At 38.5% G+C, this 22,198-nt stretch overlaps 1 protein-coding gene across 1 annotated transcript in view; it reads right to left on the bottom strand.

Annotated features, from left to right (window-relative positions):
- The window catches only part of FBN2 (fibrillin 2), a 167,996-nt gene that overhangs the window by 137,717 nt on the left and 8,081 nt on the right, over nt 1–22,198 (bottom strand). Inside the window, exon 5 of the mRNA XM_082074936.1 lies at nt 21,778–21,873. Coding sequence (XP_081931062.1) covers nt 21,778–21,873 — 96 coding nt within the window. The remainder of the gene's footprint in view (nt 1–21,777; nt 21,874–22,198) is intronic.

Here is a 22,198-nt window from a genome sequence, read left to right as displayed (position 1 = left end):
AGTCTTAGCTGCCACAGTTTCATACTACGTTAATTAACTACTCCTGCCTGTGAAAATTTTACCTCTTCTCAGGTAACTAGAAAAAGTGAGACATAAAGAAAGCTAAAAAGTCATCTAGGCATGTTGGGATGGCCAGTGGAAGTTATCTGGAAGAATACTAAAACCTGAACAGTACTATCCATGGTACAGTGGCAATCTCCCAGATCTGCCTAAAGTCTGTGTAAAAGCTCCAGAAGGGTAAAAGAACATAGACTGCAGTACTGAAGCAGAATATTATCACAGATCCTGTATTTCATGTCTGTGAATGCTAGAGCAATTAGCAGGAACTGTGAAGTCTCTTCCATCATTTTTATTTAAACCAAAATCCATAGAATCATAACTAAATAAGGAAGCAAGGTGTCTGGAAGTAAATATTTTTACCTCTACACTATTTGGAATATTGATATTTCTGTTACCAAAAAATAAAATACTGAGATATGCCACCCCACTCTTGTCAATTAAAGAACAAAACTTAACTCTTGATAAATGTCTTTCACCTCCTTACAAAGCAAATTTGCTTATCATACAGACATTTTACAGAACCTCTCTCCCATAAGTATGATTTAGCAAATATTAATGAAGGGAAGAAAAAATAAGCCATTTCAATTTCTACCACCTCACTTGCAGGCTGAAATACAGTAAACAGATTATTACTATTACTATTATTAATTATACCTCAAAAATCTATCTCATACATAAGCATTATTAGCTAAACAACCTAATACACAGGATGCTGGAAAGTAGTATCTGCTGTTACCAGGAACTTTATTCCTTTCCAAAAGAAAAACTAGCACAGTGAATGAAAGTCCAAGAGACCGATCTTCATGTCAGGGAACATTCAGATTGGAGAGATTAAGTCTATATTGGCAAAGAGCTGAAGTTAAATTAATCTTGCTAGAATCAATGAATGTTAGGGATTAGAAGGGACCTCAGAAAATCATCTAGTCCAATCCCCCTGCCGGAGCAGGAACAACTAGATGAGGTTACACAGGAATGTGTTCAGGCAGGTTTTGAATGTCTCGAGTGTAGGAGACTCCACAATCTCCCTGGGCAGCCTGTTCCGGGATCTGTCACCCTCACCATGAAGAAGTATCTTTTCATATTTAAGTGGAACCTCCTGTGTTCCAGTTTGCACCCATTACCCCTTGTCTTCCCATTGGTTGTCACCGAGAAGAGCCTGGCTCCATCCTCGTGACACTCACTCTTTGTATATTTATAAACATCAATGAGGTCACCCCTCAGTCTCCTCCAAGCTAAAGAGACCCAGCTCCCTCAGCCTTTCCTCATAAAGGAGATGCTCCACTCCCTTAATCATCTTCGTGGCTCCGCACTGGACTCTCTCCAGCAGAAGATGGTCCAACAGGAAACATGCTGGAGAAGCAATTGTCTTTATTACACCTTTGGTAGGATTTTGTGGCAAGTTTCCCCATAATTACCACTAAGAGGTCTCCAAAAGCCTGAAACTGATTTTAGCTGCTTGCTGCAGCATCCGCTCCTTGATTACTGATGAGATTTTAAAAAGAAACTGTATTTGAATTTTCCCCTTTGCAATGTGAAATCTAAATGTTTTGATAATTAAAAGCGTAACTGAGCTCTTCTTGCAATGGGGAATCCCAGAATGTGCGAGTCCTACCATTATATCAGCAGGACTGGCAGAGTAAGGTATATACCATTCTCCCATTGATTCTGCATAAATGACAGGCCTTGCATTTCCAAAAAAATAGCAGAACAGGGCTTTCCTTGATTGACTTTTCATTAGGGTATGAAAGGGTTGGTAATATGCATAGTTGTACTTGAGTTCAGACCACAAATCCAAAATGAATGCATATGCAAATACTATTCTTCTTGTTCAACTCCAACATCTGCAGATTATAAGTCACAGTATGCAAAAAAAATATTTAAACATTACAAAGGTATGTGTTTGTTTTATTAAATATTATCTAAAATAGTTTTTCCTTCAATAATTTTAATCATCCTAGTATGGAAAATTGTTCTTTTTGCAGTAATGCTTAGTTGCCAGCACTGAAAGTTCATTGTAAGGGAGGTTTCAAAGATAACAAGAAGTTAGATGAATTGCACTGATTCGGGCTTGATATAAATAAAAAGCATTTTTTTTCAAAGGTGACATCCAACAAGTTATGGAAAAAAAGATTGTTGGTTGAAAATGAGAGCTAGTCTATTGGAAAATGAAAGAGACTTGGCAAAGATATTAATTTCTCTTGGAAAAAAATAGTCTATGGGCAGTACAGCTATTTAGACTAAGATGTTCACATAAACCAAAGCCTGAATAGTAAAGTCTGCACCTCCTTCCCCGATTTTTTTTTAATGTAAACTCATGTGCCAAGTCCTTAATGAAATATTTAAAGTAATAAGTTCATTATTAACATAAATAACAAAGTCTCAAACATTTTAAATTGTGGATGAATCAAAGTTGAGACATATCCCCAGAAGGTTCTTTAGCCCTCTGAAGCAATGATTTTTATAACATTTATTTTGATATGTAATAATGGAGAACAGTTTAGTTGAAAATATTTTGAACATTTATGTTAAATATATCATGAAGTTTTGAACATTTTTATATAGCTGACAGCTTTTGTTTACAGGTTGAATTTTTACTACTGTTCTACTGGTCCCACATGACAATTTCTGACCAGCTCCTGCAAAGCATTACTTTCCATCACACAAAATCCTACAATTGATTAGGCAACGTAATATACACATAGCAATTAAAAAGGGAGTGGAGGGCAGCTCTAAATTAAAGAAAAAAAAAAAAGGCGTGTTTAATGTAGCAGTCTATGTGGGCTTTGTAGCTTTTAGCAAAATTCCAGTTTCCACCAGTACTGCTGTCATGTCCATTCTAGGCACATTCTCATTTTCCTCTTGCTGAAACAGTGAAAGCAGCTCTTTTCCAAAAACAACATTCCAGGTTCTGCACATCCATTTTAATATAATTGAGATTATATCAGTTTTAAGCAGATGAAGTATTAATATAGCATTATCTGCAGATCTTAAAACTCTTTTGTTACTACCATTATTAAAAATAATTCATTCTTACACACCTAAGCACATGGGAAAGTGTGGCAAAGTACCTGATAATCAACAGATATCTGAAATAAAATGCAATTTTCTGTAATCAGTGTGAACATTGAAGACAATGCTTCTAATATTTTAAGATACAAAATATCCTATAAATATACACACAAAAAGAGCAGGGAAAATTAGAAACACAGATATTTGCTGCTTTTGTCATTTATGGAATTTGGTATTTCCTACAATCTTGTTGGAAGAAATGGTTGCCATGTGCAACTGCAGTACCATACTGCTAACAAAATTTCAAGTGTAGAATAAAAGCTGGGAAATAAATATAGTTGAACCTTGGTTCCAGCGAAGTCTCCAATTTTGATTCATTTGGAGCTGCTTGTAAATCTATGTATTTCCTTGTATTTCTACAAGCTCTACTACTATATAAAGCTTACATTTGAGTTTGAATATTGGACTCTAACAAAATACCTCTATGAGCAATTACCTGAAACACCACAAAATATTAATTGACAGTTACTATAGGAAGTTACAGGCTGAATTACCCCTGTGCAAAGTGTACATACAGATAAGAAATCACAAAAAAAAAATTTTGCAAGATTCAGCAGTTCTTTCTTACTACTCTAACATTAGCTTACTACATCTCTACTTTGTTGAAATGTCTACTAAATCAAAGCAGTGAAGTAACTCCATATCGTGCTGACTACTGCTCTCTCCTTTGAGTTAGATGAATTCCCAGCACCCTGGCATTCTGTTCCACAACTAGGCTCCTTCAGAACTACAACACAACAAATAATAACCATATCCAAAGCCTCAAATATCAAAACTTTAATGGAAGTGAAGCCAGAGATTTTCCTTTCCATTATACAGTCAAGGGTAAGACCTAAGTCCACCAATACCAGAAGACCAGAGTAAAGCCAAGGCCACTTAAATCCTTACCAGGAGAGCATGGTGCACCACGAAAAAAGCTTCATAAGTGGAACAGTGGTGTGCAGAAATATTTTCTGTTACAGCTTGATGTTTGATTTACAATGACAGAAGGGATTCTCATTACCTGTGTTGAAACTTGGTACCCTGCACAAAACCTTGTGTTCCAGTTTCATTGACAAGACAACATTTGCTCATATGATGAAAATAAAAAGATATTACTCATCAAAATTTGGCCTCTGGAAAAAACAAACAAATACACATTATGCTCTTCAATTCCTTCATATCCCAACAATTAATGAGTCAATATCTTGCTATATGCCTGCAAAGAAAATGTGCTACTTTCCTGAACCATAAAATGAAAATTGCAGTTATATTTTGATTCCCCGTCCCAGGAAATAAGTGCTATTCAGTTTAGTCTCAAAGGAACAGAATCCCTTGTCAGCAAAGAGGAAATTTAAACATTCAGGTCTACAGATATGAAAAACTTTTAAGAGTCTCAGTCTAGACAGTACAGTGTAGACTCCCTCATCCTACTCCCACCCCTCTGCTTTGGAGTTCAGTGTCATTACTCATGACAGTAACCAATCCCACTAATCAAAGTGAGGCATGTGACACTGGTTAAGAGTACCCACATGGAGAAGGTTTGCAGAACAGGTCCACAGCAAATACTTAATAATTTTCAGAAACTCTGATCTCACCATGGTATAGAAACATAATTCAGGTAGCTGAGTGTGAAAGAGCAGTCAGGACAACTTCAAGGTGCAAATGTACAGTCTTCTGTAGCTGCAAGACTTAGAAGCAGCTAAACGTAACTTAAACTTTCATGGTAGGTGGAAAAGTGGGATAATTTTTTTTTTTTTTTTCCAACCATCTGGCAATCTGCATACTACTTGGTGGGGTCAAAAATAAGAAGGCAGACATAAAAGGAGATTATATTTACATGTTAGCCCCATCTGGCCACAGCTCAGAGCCAGAACAAAGTCAGGCACCATAAGGCACCATGGAGCCTCTGTGGAAGGAGGTAACAGTGAATGACAGAAGCAATGAAGTCTCTCTCATTAACTGTATTCTTCTTAGTAGCCATTTTAGGAAGGTCTTCAAAATACATGCATACTCTCAGAAGGAAGGGAGGGGGGAAATATTTCGAAGCCAAATTTCGAAGCGTAATTTAAGAAGAACACGCAAAAAGCCTCAGCAGATCAGAAACCCTATTAAAACCACAGACATGCAGCTGACTGTCATGTTGTTAATTGTTAAAGAAAAAAAAAACCAAACAAACAAAAGAAGAACAAAACCAAAAACCCCACAAAACCAAAAAACAAACAAAACCCCCCTGTTTCACACATTGCTTTTAAAAAAAAATAAAATAAAATTTAAAAATCACGTTTAGCTTGCAAGAAACATCAACCCGATGACTGTCCAGACTATCCTGATACTTTGTTTCAGTTGATAATAAACTAAAAAGCAAGCCAAGTACCACGTGATTGATGGTTTTGACCAGAAAAGTATCTTGTAAGAATTTGTACTATTATAGCTTTTTCAGTTTAGATACATAGTTTTACCTAAACTGTATGCAGAAGGGTAAGCTCTTTTTCAGATAAAGCTGAAATAGTTGAGGAAAAATGGAAAAGTAATTTGGAACTGTGTCCCTTTATCACATCTGAAAAGACCCAGGCTCTGTCTGTTTCGTTGAACTATGTAAACCAGTCTAGGGAGGGGTATCTTTCCCTCCATCTCTTCCTTCAGAAAGCATCTCCGAAAGTGTGCTTAATTGGTGTCTGCATGTCACTGTGTTTTCAGATGTTACTAGCAAGCAGCGCAGAAGCAAAAGCATATCACATCGATTCACAGGTTTTTCCTTTCCTCCTTGGGAGGCCTTAGTTAACCTGACTGAAGTGAAAATAAATCTTTCCACTAGATTTCAATAAAGCTGGATTTGCTAGAACTTTCTGGCTTAGCCGCCTTCTACTTCTTTTATAGGCAGTCCCCACCCCTTCCTCTGCTAATCCTTCTCCTAATCCATTCTATGTATTTACACTTAAGAAAAAAAAAAATAAATACAGGAAAAGTGTGAGGAGAGGCAGAGTGAAAAGCATTACACAGCCGTATTTTTTTAAGTACCCACAAGATTATAACAATCTATTAAATCATCAAAAATATTGCTTGTTATGGTGTTACATTTTACAAATAGGCACGCATCACAAGTAACTGCTTTTGGTTCAGTTCACTGTAATTTTGAACCTCATGTTTGATTTACTCAATAAGCAGAGTAACTTCAAGCAGATGGTTGGCAATAGAGACAGACAGGAATTGTAAAAACATAACACTATGAAACAACAGATTTACACTTTTGTAGTGTAATAGTATTAATTAAAAGGAAAATACTAAAAGACTACTACCTCAGATGAAAACTACTCTACTTCTTCAAAAGCTACTGTCTCCGAAAAAAAAAAAAAAAAAGTAACTTTACTCAGAAAAGTTTTTGCTTAACTAACGCGAAGATCTGTAGTTTAAATACCTTTTATATTGTTTTATATTGTAAAATACTCATCTAATTAGAAAAGTTTCCATCAGCTAGGACAAGCTAATACAAATGAAGTGAAATGATTCTCTAGGCAGAAAAGAACAAAGAACTTCAGTTATTCCTAGTGCAACACTCAAACTGTGTTTTAGGTGCCTTGTCAAGAGGAGATAAAAAGATGGGTTTACTCTGGCTCATAATGCTGGCCAATCTGGGAGCAACCTGGTGTCTCACAGAGTTAAACCAGCATTAATCATCTTCCCTATACTGGTTTATGAGTGAGAATGATTTCTCCAGCAACGGTCAGAAATCACAGACATTACTTAGACTTCTTCCACCTCGATCAAACATCTTTTCTATGGGCAAGATGTAGGGTTATTCGAGAGCAATATTAGCCACTTCACAGTACTAAAACAGTAATTGCAGTGTGCTGTGAAAATTCTTCCTCTGGCAGGATTCTGATGGCCTTAAAGCTCTGCAGTGGTACAAAGTGGCACAGCTAAGTCTTCATTTACAATAAGCAAGTAAAAGGGTCTGAAAGGGGGAATGAAAAGAGAACCATTAATTCCTGTTCTACCAAATCTCAGTAACAATGAAAATTGTATGCAATTACATTGAAATTAAATGTTTTTCATTAAAGAATTTTGCATTATGTGCCTTAACTCTAACATGGAGAGGAAAAATCTTTTCACATACTTGCCTAAATTGTCACATTTGCACAGAGCAGTCAAATAACAAAAGGAATCCTTTACCTAATGAATGCAAGATTAGCTTCTAAGTTATACCATCTGAGACTTAACTTTGTTGACACGGATCTCCAACCCTCAATTGGCTGGGGCTTAAAAACAAAAAAAACCAAACAAACAAAAAAAATATTTCTCAAGAAAGAAAACATCTTACAGTTTCAAATGATACAACTTATATACTGGAAAATGTCTCTTCCATTGTTACATTTTATTATTTTCAGATGTTTTTGGTTTATCTGGGAGGCCTTGCTTAAACTCTCCATTTGCTGTAGATACTGCAGATCAAGCTTGCATTCTACAAATATTCAGAAGCAATTAAGGACTAAGTGTAAAGCAGGTACATGATGTCTCTGGTAGTACAATGTCTAGAAGTCACATTACACTACAATCCATCTACTAAAATAGTTGAAATGAGGTCAAAAATTAACAAGGATTCTCCCTCTATATTTTTCCTGCCATTTATGCTATAAGGCATAAAGGCTGAAAAGATCTGAAAATGCTCTCTACATCAAGCATATAAAACAGGTTTTTAGATGCAAAGGGGAGACACAGCTCAGGGCCTTCAAGCAGATGAAGAGCAAAATTTTAGCTCACACATGAAGGTCACTCACTGTCAGTCCTAACAAGAAAACTGCAGATTCAGAGTAATGCAGAGTAAGGCACTGAGGAATGATATACCCACTCTGGAAACACACACCTGCACTGAAAGTATAGGGGGAATAACAAAAGCAGCCTGCTGTGTCTCACCCCGACATGGGAGGATAATCAGGGAAGAAGAACAGAGCAGAAAAGAAAAAGCAGGGTACAGGGATGGATATCACGACAGTAGGGAGATGCATCCTTTTAGGCACAACAGGGAATTGTTCTCTGAAGCCAGAGTTTTATAGAAACTGAAAACAGAAATATTCCTGCATAAGAAAAAGCTTAATCTGACAGTTTTATGGTGTGAGGAGGTCTGGACATCAGTTATAAACGTAGTTTTCCTTGATGTACTGAAAGCACAATGAACTGCAGGTATTTTGTGAGCCTCTTAGTTATATTAGTGCCTGAGTTCCAAGGAGTACCCAGAGCTCCTAAAAAAGTCAATAAGAGAAATATTGTTCATGACCTTTGAAAAATTAGGACACTTAATCACTTCTTGCAGGCAAAGAGTCAGTATAATGCAAGAGAGGTGTAAAAAAGCTTTTCTTGGTAGACAATGTTAGCTACTGTAATGCTGTACTAACATTAAAATAGTATTATACATCTGCCTCCCAAGAGGAAAAAAAAAAAAAAAAATCAACCAGACAAGAGACTGGTCATCAGACTGCAAAATTCTCTGTCCTTCGTCAGCCCTGATTAAGAATAGCTGCCCATGTTTATTAAGACACTGACAGGAATGAGGAAATCTTTTTCTCATCACTCAGCTTTTTAGGACATATAATGTATGCCATATCCTACTTTAAAAATCAGCTCAAAGTTCACAAAAAATACAAAGCTGTGCACATATGGGAAAAGTCTGCATTGCACGTTGAGTTGCACAGGCAAAATACCATCCTTTCGAAATGTTCTCTTAAATCTGAAGATGAAAAAGTGTTCACAATAGTGATCCATCCAATAACCTGCCACTCAAGTAGTCAATAGTTTCATTTTTGAAAATAAATTTCACACACAATGGCAAAACACACAAAGACACTAAAAAATAGCAAGATTGTCACAGTACCACAAAGCCACATGCTGAGGTGAGTGTCCTTAATGGGGCACATACAGCAGATGCGGATTTAGAGAAGAGCAGGCATATCTGTGCCACTACTCTTCCAGGAATATTTCCTTTATAAGGATTATTATTATTAGCTTTTTTTTTTTTTTTTTACTTGATATTTAAGATCAGTAAAAACTGATCTTTGTGATATCCCTCCTGCTTTTTCTGAAATTTATCCATAGTTCTTGTTGCACAGATTTAGACAGCTCAGTGAGTTTAGCAGCACGTCAAGATTTCCAGCCAATACATTACCACAGCTTTTTCAGTTACACGTGGTGTTACAGTGTGTATAGCTCCACTACTGTGAACTGACAATGTGTTGAAACTTCGCTATGTACTGACTTTAAGCACAAATGTCTTCATTTTCCACGGGGCTCATCAAAACGTTTTTTGTCAATCCCCATCTAATACAAATTTAACCATTTACCCATGTTGCTTTTATTCTATTCAATTTCATTTCTGACTGTTTTTCTTCCACTGTTTACAGCACCTCCTTTCTTCACAAGGAATATTTTGACTCCTGTTTGTTATTTCCACTGACTGTTCCTTTGCTGCTCTTTTGGACTTTTCATGCTTTGAACATTTGGCATGCCACTGGCTATTAGTTGGTTAATTAAAGGTATCAAATAACTACTGAAAAATCTTCTCTATAAAAAGCCATCTAAAAAATGGTCAGCAATAGGCTTCTACAAACCAGTGTTCCTAAGGAGGTATTTGCCTGAAAACGTCATCAATTACTTCTATCTTTACTAGACCACGAAAAGTCGTAACTATAGTAGAAACATACATAACTTTGATCCAATAACACTTCATCTCAATATCAGTTACAATTAAATCACATTTTATTGTCATCAACTTAGTTAATACTAATAAATTTAACTATTTTAGATTTCTGCTAGCACTTTGCGTTCTGTTTTATGGAAAGATAGATATTTGTCATCTGTGACTATCGTTTACAGAATTTCAATTTCCTAAGTAAGAAACTTGAGCAAATGACATCCTTCCTTCCTTGCATTTAGAACAACCAGAAAAAACAGGCCACTAGCACCTTCATTGGCTCTTTTGAAGGAATTACAGAGCAAAGTAGCCTGAGCACGCAACTGCTAAAGGAGGAAAAAATAGTGACCTCCCAAAGGACTCACAGCAAATCTTTTAGAATACATTCCTTTTCATAATTTTGAAGAAAAATTTGTCAGTTACATGCTTCGTGCAACACTTTCTTTCAGCCATGTTCTTGCTTCTTCACCAATACAGTGCAGTTAATTCCTGTTTTTCACATTATGATGATGATTTCTGTGACTATACAAATTAACTAAATATTTTCAAATAATTTTAATCTTAGTACGCATCCACACACTTATTTGTTCTTGCTATGCTGTTCAGCTGGTTACATGTTATTATTCCTGTTTTGCAGGTTGGATGACTCAAACATTTTTCAGACAGGAAAAAGACAGAGGAAATGCAACTTTCCAGGTTAAAAAATTACATTCTTTAAACAGCAGGAGTAATTTGCAAACACACAAACCATGTCACAGCAGCCACAATGATTGTATGAGAACAACATTAACTGAAATCTGCTGTTACTATAAAGAAAATATGCATTTGTTTCTCTTGAAACAACTCTATTGAATTATTCATACATTTCCTATATTGATATAAGGCCGCATTTGCATTATGCCCACACATAAAAATGGTGACAAACATTCACTCAGGGCAAAGAGCATCACACCATTCTGGTATGCCAAAAGAACAAGAGGGCTCATGATGCTTCAGGGTAGTTACTTATCAAAATCTGAAGTCATAATAGACAGGTCATAGACCAGTCAACTATTTAATTATGTAAGTTGAGCAATGTACAATAAATGCACTAGAGATCATTTAGACATCTTGTTATGAAAATGTCCTGCGTATGGCAAAACCCAGAAGGGTCTCTGGGCACTCTGGAAGTTAGAGGAAAGAGAACAGGCCCAGTATGACCTCATATGGCCTTGAAAACTTGTAAAAATATGTAAAATGCCATTATTTCACCATTGTCAGAACAGCAGCTGACACTGTTTTCCCACTGTTTCCTCACCTGTTTTTAGAAAAGAACACAGATGAACTGCCATGTGGTAACAACTGGAATAAAAAGCGTACACAAATACACAGCCCATTCAATGATTCATTTTGCATATAAAAGTATGACAAATCACGCACACAACAGTATTGCATTTGTTGTCATGACACAAGTTGAAACTGTGAATCCAGCATGAACAATCCAGGACATCAATGCTTAACACAGTGGAATCACACACAACTGTGGTACAGAACTTCAGTGAGATCCATCTGTCATGGTTTATCCCCAGCCAGCAAGTAAGAGGCACGATAGCTGCTCACTCTCTCCCCCTCTAGCCCCTTAAGCAAGGGAAAGAATCAAAAGGGAAGGGAGAAACCCATGGGTTGAGATAAAAAGAGTTTAATAGGACAACAAAAAAACTAACAATATACTACTAATAATAATTATATATATAAAATAAAATAAGTGATACTCAGTGCAATCCTTGACAACTCCAGACATGCCAAACAGTCAGTCCGGAAAGGAAAGCACCCTGGTCTCGAACAGCAAATCCCAGCAGGAGAACAAAAAGGCAGAAAGCCCCAAAGGCCAACTGCAAAGTGGCAAAAGGCTGAACTAATACCAAATTGCCAACAGAATGGAATTCCTAAACTGAGCTGACCAGCCAGAAAACCCAAACAAAACAGAAATAATGAGTCAGAAAAGCCGACTCAGATTATATATGGAGCATGATACTAAGTGGTAGGAAATATTCCATTGATCAATCTCTATGTCAGTCAAAGTGCTGTCTTGTTTGTGGCACCATCCTATCAATTTGCACCTGTAGCTGGATGGCCAAAAGTCCTTGGTCTCCCTGAGAACTGCCAAGATATCAGTAAGTTCTTACATTCTTCTCATACCAACTCAAAACCACAACTAGTTACTGAAAGAAATACAAATTAACTCCAACCCAGGGAAAAGCAATGTTATCTGACTATTCTTAAAGTAAATCCCAAACAGAAGACCATGCTAGCTACTGAAAAGTTTCTGACCACAGGAGGAAAATTAACTCCATTCCAGGTAAACCAATTCACTGTCCTACAGTGACTGCTTTATGGTTTATTTTCAACTTGCTGCACCAATAATTACATTTTTAATTTTACTAATTTGAGTTTCAAAAATGAGTGTTAATTTTAAGCAAAACTGAATTCTGGAAAATTCCTATCCACTCCTTTATTTTCTTAAATGAAAGGTCCACTAACAGTCTATATTGTCTGAGAAACATTCTGGGAAGTGTACTGCATCTGACTGGGATGAAGTTAATTTTCTTCACAGCAGCTGGTGGGAGTGCTGTGTTTCAGATTTGTGACTAAACCAGAATATACTGGTGTTATGACCATGTCTGAGGAGTGCTCGCACAGTGTCAAGGTTTTGTTTCTGCATCCCTTTCCTACTCTGCTCTCCCCAGTGAGTAGGCTGGGAGTGGACCCAAGCTGAACCAGAGGGATATTCCATACCATATGACTCCATGCTCAGCCAAAAAAACCAAAACAAAACAAAAAAACAGCCTAGGGGAGAGAAGGAAAGGGGAAGGTTTGTAGCTATGGCATTTGTCTTTCCAACTGTTACACATGCTAAGACCCTGCTTCCCAGAAAAAGGCTCTGCAGCTACCTGCCGATGAGAAGTAGTCAATAAATTCCTTGTTTTGCTTTGCTTGTGTGCACCACTGTGCTTCACTGACCAAACTGCCTCTTTACATTGACTCACGAATATTCAGCTTTTGTCCTTCAGTTTCTTTGCCCCATCCCACTGGAGGGGAGCAAGCAACCACCTGTGTGGAGACTTACCTGCCAGCCATGGTCAACCCACCACAGGAGCTGACTGGTTCCTTTTAATCTCTCATATACACCAAGACTGCAGTCTGAGGCACTGGATCATCAGAGTGACAGCCTCTGTCCCATTCCCATATTTGCAAAAATTGCTTTTTTGTGGATGCTGTCAGCATGCAGGTTAATGACTAAGGATGGGAGACAAAAATACTTTTTGATTCAGTCAGTAAAGACTTGAAAATCTTCATAAAGCTTGAAGTGGAAAACCATGAAAATCTTGTTCTTGCATTTTCATGCTGTACTCTAAAGACAGTTAAAACTTTCCATTTAAAGACTTATTTTTGAAAGTTGATATTAATAACAAAACATATGTCATATAGAAGAACTGGAGGAAGAGGAACATTCACAAGAGGATTATTTGTTTCTATACAAAGAATCCATGACTGCGGGTTAAAAACCAGAAGACTAACATAAGCCAATGAAGTAGATTAAGTCAGAGGGTAAAAGGAAGACCTAGGCCCCACAGAGTCAGAGCATGACTTTAGTTCAACATTTACAGAAATTCAAGTATCTTCACATTTTTAAAAAAAAAAAGGCAAGAAACTGCAGAATTCCCACAGTTTCCATTTCTAAACCCATCCCCACACTAATTTAAATTAAAAAAAAATTCAGAGTCAAGAAGCATCCTGTAAGCCTCCTTTTTTCAACAGCTAGGTTTTTAACTGATGTAGGAATACTGATACATATAGCATTGTGGAAGCACCAATTTGGATTTTGAGAAAGAAAATCAAACCCTATGTGACTAGTGTAGTTTCTTAATGAATCAACACAGAATCACAGAATGTTAGGGATTGGAAGGGACCTCAAAAGATCATCTAGTCCAATATCCCTGCCGGAGCAGGAACACCTAGATGAAGTTACACAGGAAGGCATCCAAGCAGGTCTTGAATGCCTCCAGAGTAGGAGACTCCACAGCCCCCTGGGCAGCCTGTTCCAGTGTCTGTCACCCTTACTGAGAGGAAGTTTCTTCTCAAATTTAAGTGGAACCTCTTGTGTTCCAGTTTGTACACATCTATTAGGTGGAAGCAGACACAGTCTAGAGGGATAGCCAAAGGACCTCAAGCACAGGCTTTTCAAGAAAACAAGGCACAAAGCAAGAAGGAAGTTCCTTACATGGCTAAGAAACAAGAAGGATGAAATGGGGAGTATGTGACTAGTTTTCACACTGGAAGGAATGCTGGGACTTGCACTGATCCAGTAATCCTAAGTGATCTGGGGAGTGAGGAAAGGCACAAAGTAACTTACAAGTATGTGCTACATATTATTAGAGTTCTAGCATAAAGTGACTTCATTTGCTCTGCCCATTGCTAGACAGTTATATAAAACTGCCTATGCCAGTGCAACCAGAGGAAAAGTGGGCAAGAGGGAGGCAAATACTAGTCATCACATCCTGAAATCCCCAAAAAATGGAAAAGAGGGAAGAAAGAGAAACACTCTGACTGGGATTATACTATTTTCCTAGTCATTACTACCAAGGGCATGTACAGCATTATCCATGTTGGCTTTAAATTGCAAAATCTTTTGCACAGATAGGAGAAAGAAATTTTCATCTACCGGCTGATGACAAATAAATACATACTCCGTAGACATCTTGTGGGGTTTTCAATGCTTAGATAGTATTTCTCAGCTTGTGAAAGTTGAGGCAAGGAAAGTCTGAAAACTTTGTTATTAGAGATAACAATGGATGGCAAAACCAGGTCATGTATTGACAGAATCCTCTAATCGTACTAGCTATTGGTATCTAAGAGCACGAAAGTAGCTTTCTGAATTTGCCCTTCAGAACTAGTGTAATCCATCAAAGACTGATATATGCAAATACCTACAGGTCTGAACCTGTAGAAGAAAAAAGGAGTTATCTGAACAAGGACTGCACTTAACTGTATGTATTACAAAAATCTCCAAAAGAAATCGGAAGTGTGGTTTCTTATATTAAATGGAAGCCTTTTTAAAAGATAATACCACCACTGTGGCATTTTGCTTATAATCAGCTTTACACTACATGTAGGAAAAAACTGACAGAAATGTTTTTAACAGAATAGTTAGAAAATAATGTAGATAACAATGGTGAAAATTGAAAATTTTAGGAAGAATCACACTTTGTAGAGCTTTAAACTACCACTAACTTATTTTGAGTTACATTGATTAAACTAAATTTATTTCAGGTAAATTAGTCTTTGAGTTGATGACGTAACTCTTGTGTTTACCCCAGTGGTGATGAACACCATGTGTGAACTGGACCATGTAGCTACAGTGTGTCACAGTGAACTGATTTGTTTTTTTTCATTCAAGAAGCCCAGAATGACTTCTTTACAAACTTTCAGGAAGTATCTAAAGACCATATGCTCCACTTCCCAGTGGCTAAAAGCAGACTGAAAATGAATTAAACTAGTGTTTGGCAGGCAAGCATTCCATTTACAGTGTACTGAAAAAAAGAGACCAGGACACATGGACCCATGACAAGAAGAAAAGAAGACTGCTGGTTTATACTTAACAGCAACATTCAGTAATTATTTTTTATTTAATCCTATTGCTTTCCTTTCTTCCTGCCTTCTCCTAAAATGCCTGCACTTGCATTTATACTCACTCCTAGAACATGCAAAATTCAATAGTCTTACACCACATTAATACAACAGGCAGGATGAGCCCCTAGTTAAAACCTCAGCCTGAAACTCAGGATATTGGGTTGATTGCTAAGACTGCTGGAGCTTCCCTGCTCAGCCTTCAACAAGTATCAACCTGACATGCCTCAGCATGTCTTGGGGGCAGGGAAGAGAGTAATAATACTTCCTTTGTCCGATTAGCTCTTGAGAGTGGGGACCCACTTATTCGTACACATCCTATTCCACATAAAGAACCTCTTTTTTAGTTCAGGCTAACAGTAGCCACTATAAAGCAAAAACCAGCAAAATTAAAAAGTTACATTCCCACGACTCACACAAAAAGAGAAGACATCAATGATCAAAAGAACATTTTGCTGTTAAGTGTCTGAATAAAGTTTACAATCATTGGGGAAGAGCTAAAACAAACCAAGAAACTTGAGGAAAAAATACAGGTCCTTTTATAACCGCTCATGCACAGCTGGCAGACAGAAAACCTTTCGAACATAACCTGCCACAGTCTTCATGGCAAGAAGTTCTGCAGTTTATGAGCTTACAGGGGTAAGACCAAATATACAGGATCTGAATACAACCCCCAAAAGTTATCACTTCTTCTTCTCATGACACTGCTGCCATCAACAGATACAGAAAAGTTGTGTAAAGTTAAAAGATCTTTTGAATACCTGTCTGAAGAAATTCCCTCTTTGATTCATTTACACATAATCACTGTCACTTAAGCACACACAAGCATCTTCAACAGCACTACAGACTAAATGTGAACTGTAGATTTTCTTCATAATAAAAATCTATTTGATAAGTATAGAGTCCTATCTAAAATTGTCAGTTTCCTACATAAGCTGAATTTTGTTCAAATGTATCCCCATGTATAGAAGACTTGAGTCCTCGTGCTTGGCTTATAAGAAGCAAGTACAGAGAATGGGCTGGATGTAACATGTGACAGTAAAAACCTGAACGAACAGCAATGAACTGAAGTCTGTAAGTCTGGTTTTATGAATCAAAGCAACAAGCAATTAGAGACAAATAAAAAAATTCATCCTATATGTTTCACTGTTGCTTGTGACATCTAGTGGGTATACAAAACCAGCCTGGAATAGCAAATAGAAACTCCTCCTTTTTCAGTGTTTCATTTAGTTATTTCCTTCATCTACATGGACATTATTTCCATTTGACAGTCAACAAATGTAAAAAAAATGGTGCAGGATCTTGTCACAATATATATACAACTTTGAGCACTTCAGAGCTGAATTTCAAACAGAGAACTCCACAAGATTCCCTTCAGAAGCCATTTCTAAACACAAGAATGACAAGGTGTTTGAGAGCAGACAGCGTGGGTTTACCAAGGACAAATCTCGTCACTGCTTTCAACCCGGAGGTCACTAGTGCAGAGGACAGGAGTGGGCAGTGGATACTGCTTGTGTTGAGCAAGGTTTTTGAGGCAGGCTCCCACAGAGACTGTGCTCAGTGAGATACGGGCTGAATAAGGGAACAATAGGTAAGGTGAGCGGAAAACGGGCTGGACTGCTGGCTCAAAGAGTTGTGATCAGCAAAGTCCAGCTAGAGGCCAGGAAACACATCTCAGGGATGTGTACTGGCATGTATAACAGTTTAATGTCTTCGTTAACAACCTGGGTGATGGCACAAGAGTGCACTTTCAGCAAGATTGCAAATGACACCAAATCTGAGGCAGGACTACCACTCAGAGTGGTCCAGACCACTTAGAAAAAATGAGTGGAGAGTTATCTCCCAAAGTTAAACAAAAGCAAAGGAAGTCTCCCCACATGTGGGATGGAATAACCTGATAGAACAACACAGGCTGGAGGCTAAATGCCTGTGAAGCAGCTCTGAGAAAAGGATTATGGGTGGCTGTCACTGTTTATTGCAGGGTGACAATAAACTGTTGCAGATGCTCTCTGTTAACTCTGTACCCTCCCTGCTAAGGAAAGGGAATGAAAGAGACTTACAAGTTGGAAACTTAAAAATATTTTACTTATAATACTCATGATGAGAGAAAGATAATAATGCAAACTATAAAAAAAAAGGAACTGGATTCAGGGATGCACAGCCTAGAACCAGGCCTAGGATTGCAGGCAGAACTGGCAGAGTACTCTACAAACGCCCGCCATGGACAAAGACAGTGAGACCCTCGTGATCTCCCAGTTTTATATGGTGTATGACGTGGAAGGTATGGAATACCTAGTTAGCTAATTTTGGTCATCTGTTCTGTCCACTCCTCTCCGTGAGTATACCCCTCTCGCTTATGTGACCTACAAAATTTACCAGTGACCTTGACTGCCATAGCAATAAGGATATACCTGTGCCTTTTCTGCATGCCATTCCTACCATTATCAGCTCTGGAGCAAACAATGTCCAAAAAACACACAGCCAACTTCAGAAAAATACAGTTACTTTAAAGAACTTAGCTGAAATGAAAATTCACTAAAAGAAAATTGGTCTTGTTTTAAACAAAACCAGAACAGGGTCATTCCTAGTAGACAACAACCTGAACATGAAGCAGCAGTGTACCCTTGCAGCAGAGATGACCAGCTGCATGGGCTCTATCAGGATGAGTGTCGCATCCAATCCAGGGAAGGGGTCCTTCACCTCCATTTGGCACTTGTAAGACTGCACAGAGTATTGTGTCCAGTTTTGGACTCTAAATACAAGAAAGCAATGGGTATACTGAAGAAAGTCCAGGGGAGGGACACCAAATTTGGCAGGGACTAGAGAATTTTGTCAGTGTGGAGAGGCTGAGGGACCTGAGTTTATCCAGCCTTAAGAAGAGAAGGTTTCAAGGGGACTTACTGCTGTCTGTAACTACCTGTTCAAAGGATACAGAGAAATTGAAGCCAGACTCTTCTTGGAGGCTCACAGCAATCAGACAAGAGGCAACAAATACAATACAGATCATGCAAAATTGGTATTAGTTTATTTTTACCATGAGGTTCAAACACTGGAACAGGTTTTCCAGGGATGATGTGGAATCTCCATCCTTGAATATGTTCTGGACCTGGAACATGGAGCTGAGCAGGCTGATCTGATTAGACCTGCTTTAAGCAGCTATTGACCTAGATGGTCTGTAGAAGTTCTTTCTGACTTAAATTACTCTATGAATCTAAGAACTATCACAGTATCACAGTATGCTTGGGATTGGAAGGGACCTCAAAAGATCATCTAGTCCAATCCCCCTGCCGGAGGAGGAATGCCTAACTGAGGTCGCACAGGAACATGTCCAGGCGGGTTTTGAATGTCTCCAGAGAAGGCAACTTCACAACTTCCCTGGGCAGCCTGTTCCAGTGCTCTGTCACCCTTACTGAGAAGAAGTTTTTCTCAAATTTAAGTGGAACCTCTCGTGTTCCAGCTTGATCCCATTACCCCTTGTCCTATCATTGTTTGCCACCGAGAAGAGCCTGGCTCCATCCTCATGGCAGTCACCCTTTATATATTTATAAACATTAATAAGGTCCCCCCTTAGTCTCTTCTTCTCCAAACTAAAGAGACCCAGCTCCCTCAGCCTTTCCTCATAAGGGAGGTGCTCCACTCCCTTAATCATCTTTGTTGCCCTACGCTGGACCCTCTCCAGCAGTTCCCTGTCCTTCTTGAACTGAGGGGCCCAGAACTGGACACAATATTCCAGATGTGGTCTCACCAGGGCGGAGTAGAGGGGAAGGAGGACCTCTCTCAATCTACTAACCACCCCCTTGTAATACACCCCAGGATGCCATTGGCCTTCCTGGCCACAAGGGCACAGTGCTGGCTCATGGTCATCCTGTTGTCCACCAGGACCCCCAGGTCCCTTTCCCCTACACTGCTCTCTAATATGTAATTTCCCAACCTATACTGGAACCTGGGGTTGTTCCTGCCCAGATGCAGGACTCTACACTTTCCCTTGTTAAATTTCATTAGGTTATTCCCCGCCCAACTCTCCAGCTTGTCCAGGTCTCGCTGGAGGGCAGCACAGCCTTCTGGCATGTCAGCCACTCCTCCCAGCTTGGTGTCATCAGCAAACTTGCTGATAGTACACTCTATTCCCTCGTCCAAATCATTAATGAATATATTGAATAATATTGGCCCCAGTACTGACTCCTGAGGCACTCCACTAGATACGGGCCTCCAACTAGACTCTGCACCATTGACTACCACTCTCTGGCTTCTCTCCTTAAGCCAATTTGCAACCCACCTCACTACTCTATTGTCTAGACCACACCTCCTCAACTTAGCTGTGAGGATGCTGTGGGAGACTGTGTCAAAGGCTTTACTGAAGTCAAGGCAGACTACATCCACCGCTCTGCCATCATCCATCCGCCTTGTTACATTCTCATAAAAGGCTATGAGGTTGGTCAAGCATGACTTACCCTTGGTAAAGCCATGCTGACTGCCCCTAATAACCCTCTTATCCCTCATATGCCTTGAGATGGCACCAAGGACAAGCTGTTCCATTACTTTCCCAGGGACAGAGGTGAGGCTGACCGGTCTATAATTACCCGGGTCCTCCTTCTTGCCCTTTTTGAAGACTGGAGTGACATTTGCTTTCCTCCAATCCTCGGGCACCTCTCCCATTTCCCAAGACTTGGCAAAGATGTTGGAGAGTGGTCCAGCAATGACTTCAGCCAGCTCCCTCAGCACCCGCGAATGCATCCCATCTGAACCCATGGATTTATGGATGTCCAGACTATTTAATTGCTCCCTAACCCAGTCCTCATTGACTAAAGCAAACTCCTCCATTGACCTGGCTTATCCGGGGTCTCAGGGGTACAGGGCTCCCCAGGACAGCCTCCGGCAGAGTAGACAGGGACAAAGAAGGCATTCAGTAGTTCTGCCTTCTCTGTATCTTCTGCCACCAGGGCACCCACCCCATTCATCAGTGGGCCTACATTGCCTCTGGTATTAGTTTTATCTGCTATGTATTTGAAAAAGTTCTTTTTGCTGTCCTTGACCCCTCTCGCCAGCTGAGTCTACTAAGTAAGTCTACTCCTGCCCTGAGTGGCTGTCTTGCCCACTCCTAATGCAAATTAAGAATGTGACTTTTTATTTTCTATTAATGTAAATTATTCCATCCCCCTTTTTAATATTGACAACCTTCTAAATATTTTAAATGAGAAAGATAACAATGTAAACTGGTATTTAGTATTTCCCACTATGGTTGCTTAGTTCTTCAGTACTCTTTTTGATGAGAACATGTATTCACAAACATGCCAACTTGGAAAAAGACAAAGAATAATATTTCTGCTAAGCTCTTCAGCACCATCTTTGATAATTCTTGAAAATGTACATTATTGTTTTGGTAAGCAATCGTAACTATATCTGTTCAATAAAAATCCATTCTCAACAGGCAATAGTTTGCATTACATTTGACAGTTTGATACAGACTGAATACATTCTACAATTATATCTGTTGTTGAGCAGTTCTACATCACTATATATCCACAGTCTCGGTTTTAAAATACAAGCAATGCTCCAATTTATTAAAAAGCAAGAAGTATACATTTCTGAGAGTGGAAGGAGGTTTATTCTAAATCATTACATATGGACTTAGTGCCTTGATTATTTGTGTGTTAATCACATACTGTAATGCTAAAAATGTTTCGTTCAGCATCATTAAAACTGACTTTGATAATAACTCTAAGCCTATAAAAGAATGCTGAGGGATTTCTCCAGAATTTCAAAATAAAATCCTAGTTCAGTCCCCAGTTCATTAAAGCACTATAAATTAAGCCATGTTTTAGATGGTTTTTTGAGTAAAAAGAGATTTAGGAACTGATCTCAGTATTACTGTAATTGGTTATCTTTTCACTCCATCTCTTTCTCCTACAGCATAGAACTAACCAGAGCAAGTTCCCAAGTTTCTCCTCTGAAAGAGGTGTTATACAGATAAACAATCATTCAGTTAGCAACATTAACAAAATTCTAACATCATCAGTAATTCTGCTGTAACGTTACCTCACACAGTTGAGAGCAAAAGACACCTGATCTATTAACTATTATACAAATAAAATAAGCGGGCTAAATTAGCTCAAATCCCTACCAATTGTGACAGTTTTGTACTTGCCAACCTGAAATTTGGCTACCAGATTAAAAAAGAAGACACTTTCTAAAATTACAAATAATTAGTGGTTTACTGGAAGCTTATTGGCTCAGACAGAAAATGCACAGCATAAAATGTGTACATACATTCTTGCATATAACTGCTCATATTTTCCTTCATTATGTATTTCTTTTACCTCTTTCACACTGAGGGCCAGTAAATCCATAGACACATGCACAGCGATTAGGTCCAATACACCGTCCTCCATTCTGGCAGCCATTTTCACAGACAGCTTTAATTAACAAAACAACAACAATGAAGTTTTAAATGTTATAGCAATGATATTTCAAAGATAACTATATGCGGTATTCAATTTATTTTTTCCTCTCAGCTAAGTGTTTCTGGATCTGAAGATCAAACTGATGTCCTTCCTATCCATCATTACTAAAAATAGCAATCATTCAAGTCAAATTGCATTAGCCCCAAATTCCACTAGCCCCAAATTCCACTAGCACCTGTTTAATGCTAATTGCAAGCAGCTGTTTAATTAATAGTATTCAGCACAGACTTAGCAGATGGTTAACTTCAGTATATTTTTAAACAGCTGTGCAGCTCTA

Source organism: Streptopelia decaocto (genome assembly GCF_964273445.1).
Source record: "Streptopelia decaocto genome assembly, chromosome: Z".
Taxonomy (NCBI): domain Eukaryota; kingdom Metazoa; phylum Chordata; class Aves; order Columbiformes; family Columbidae; genus Streptopelia; species Streptopelia decaocto.
The sequence above is the reverse complement of the archived record's forward strand: the minus strand, read 5'-3'. Positions and strand labels throughout refer to the sequence as shown.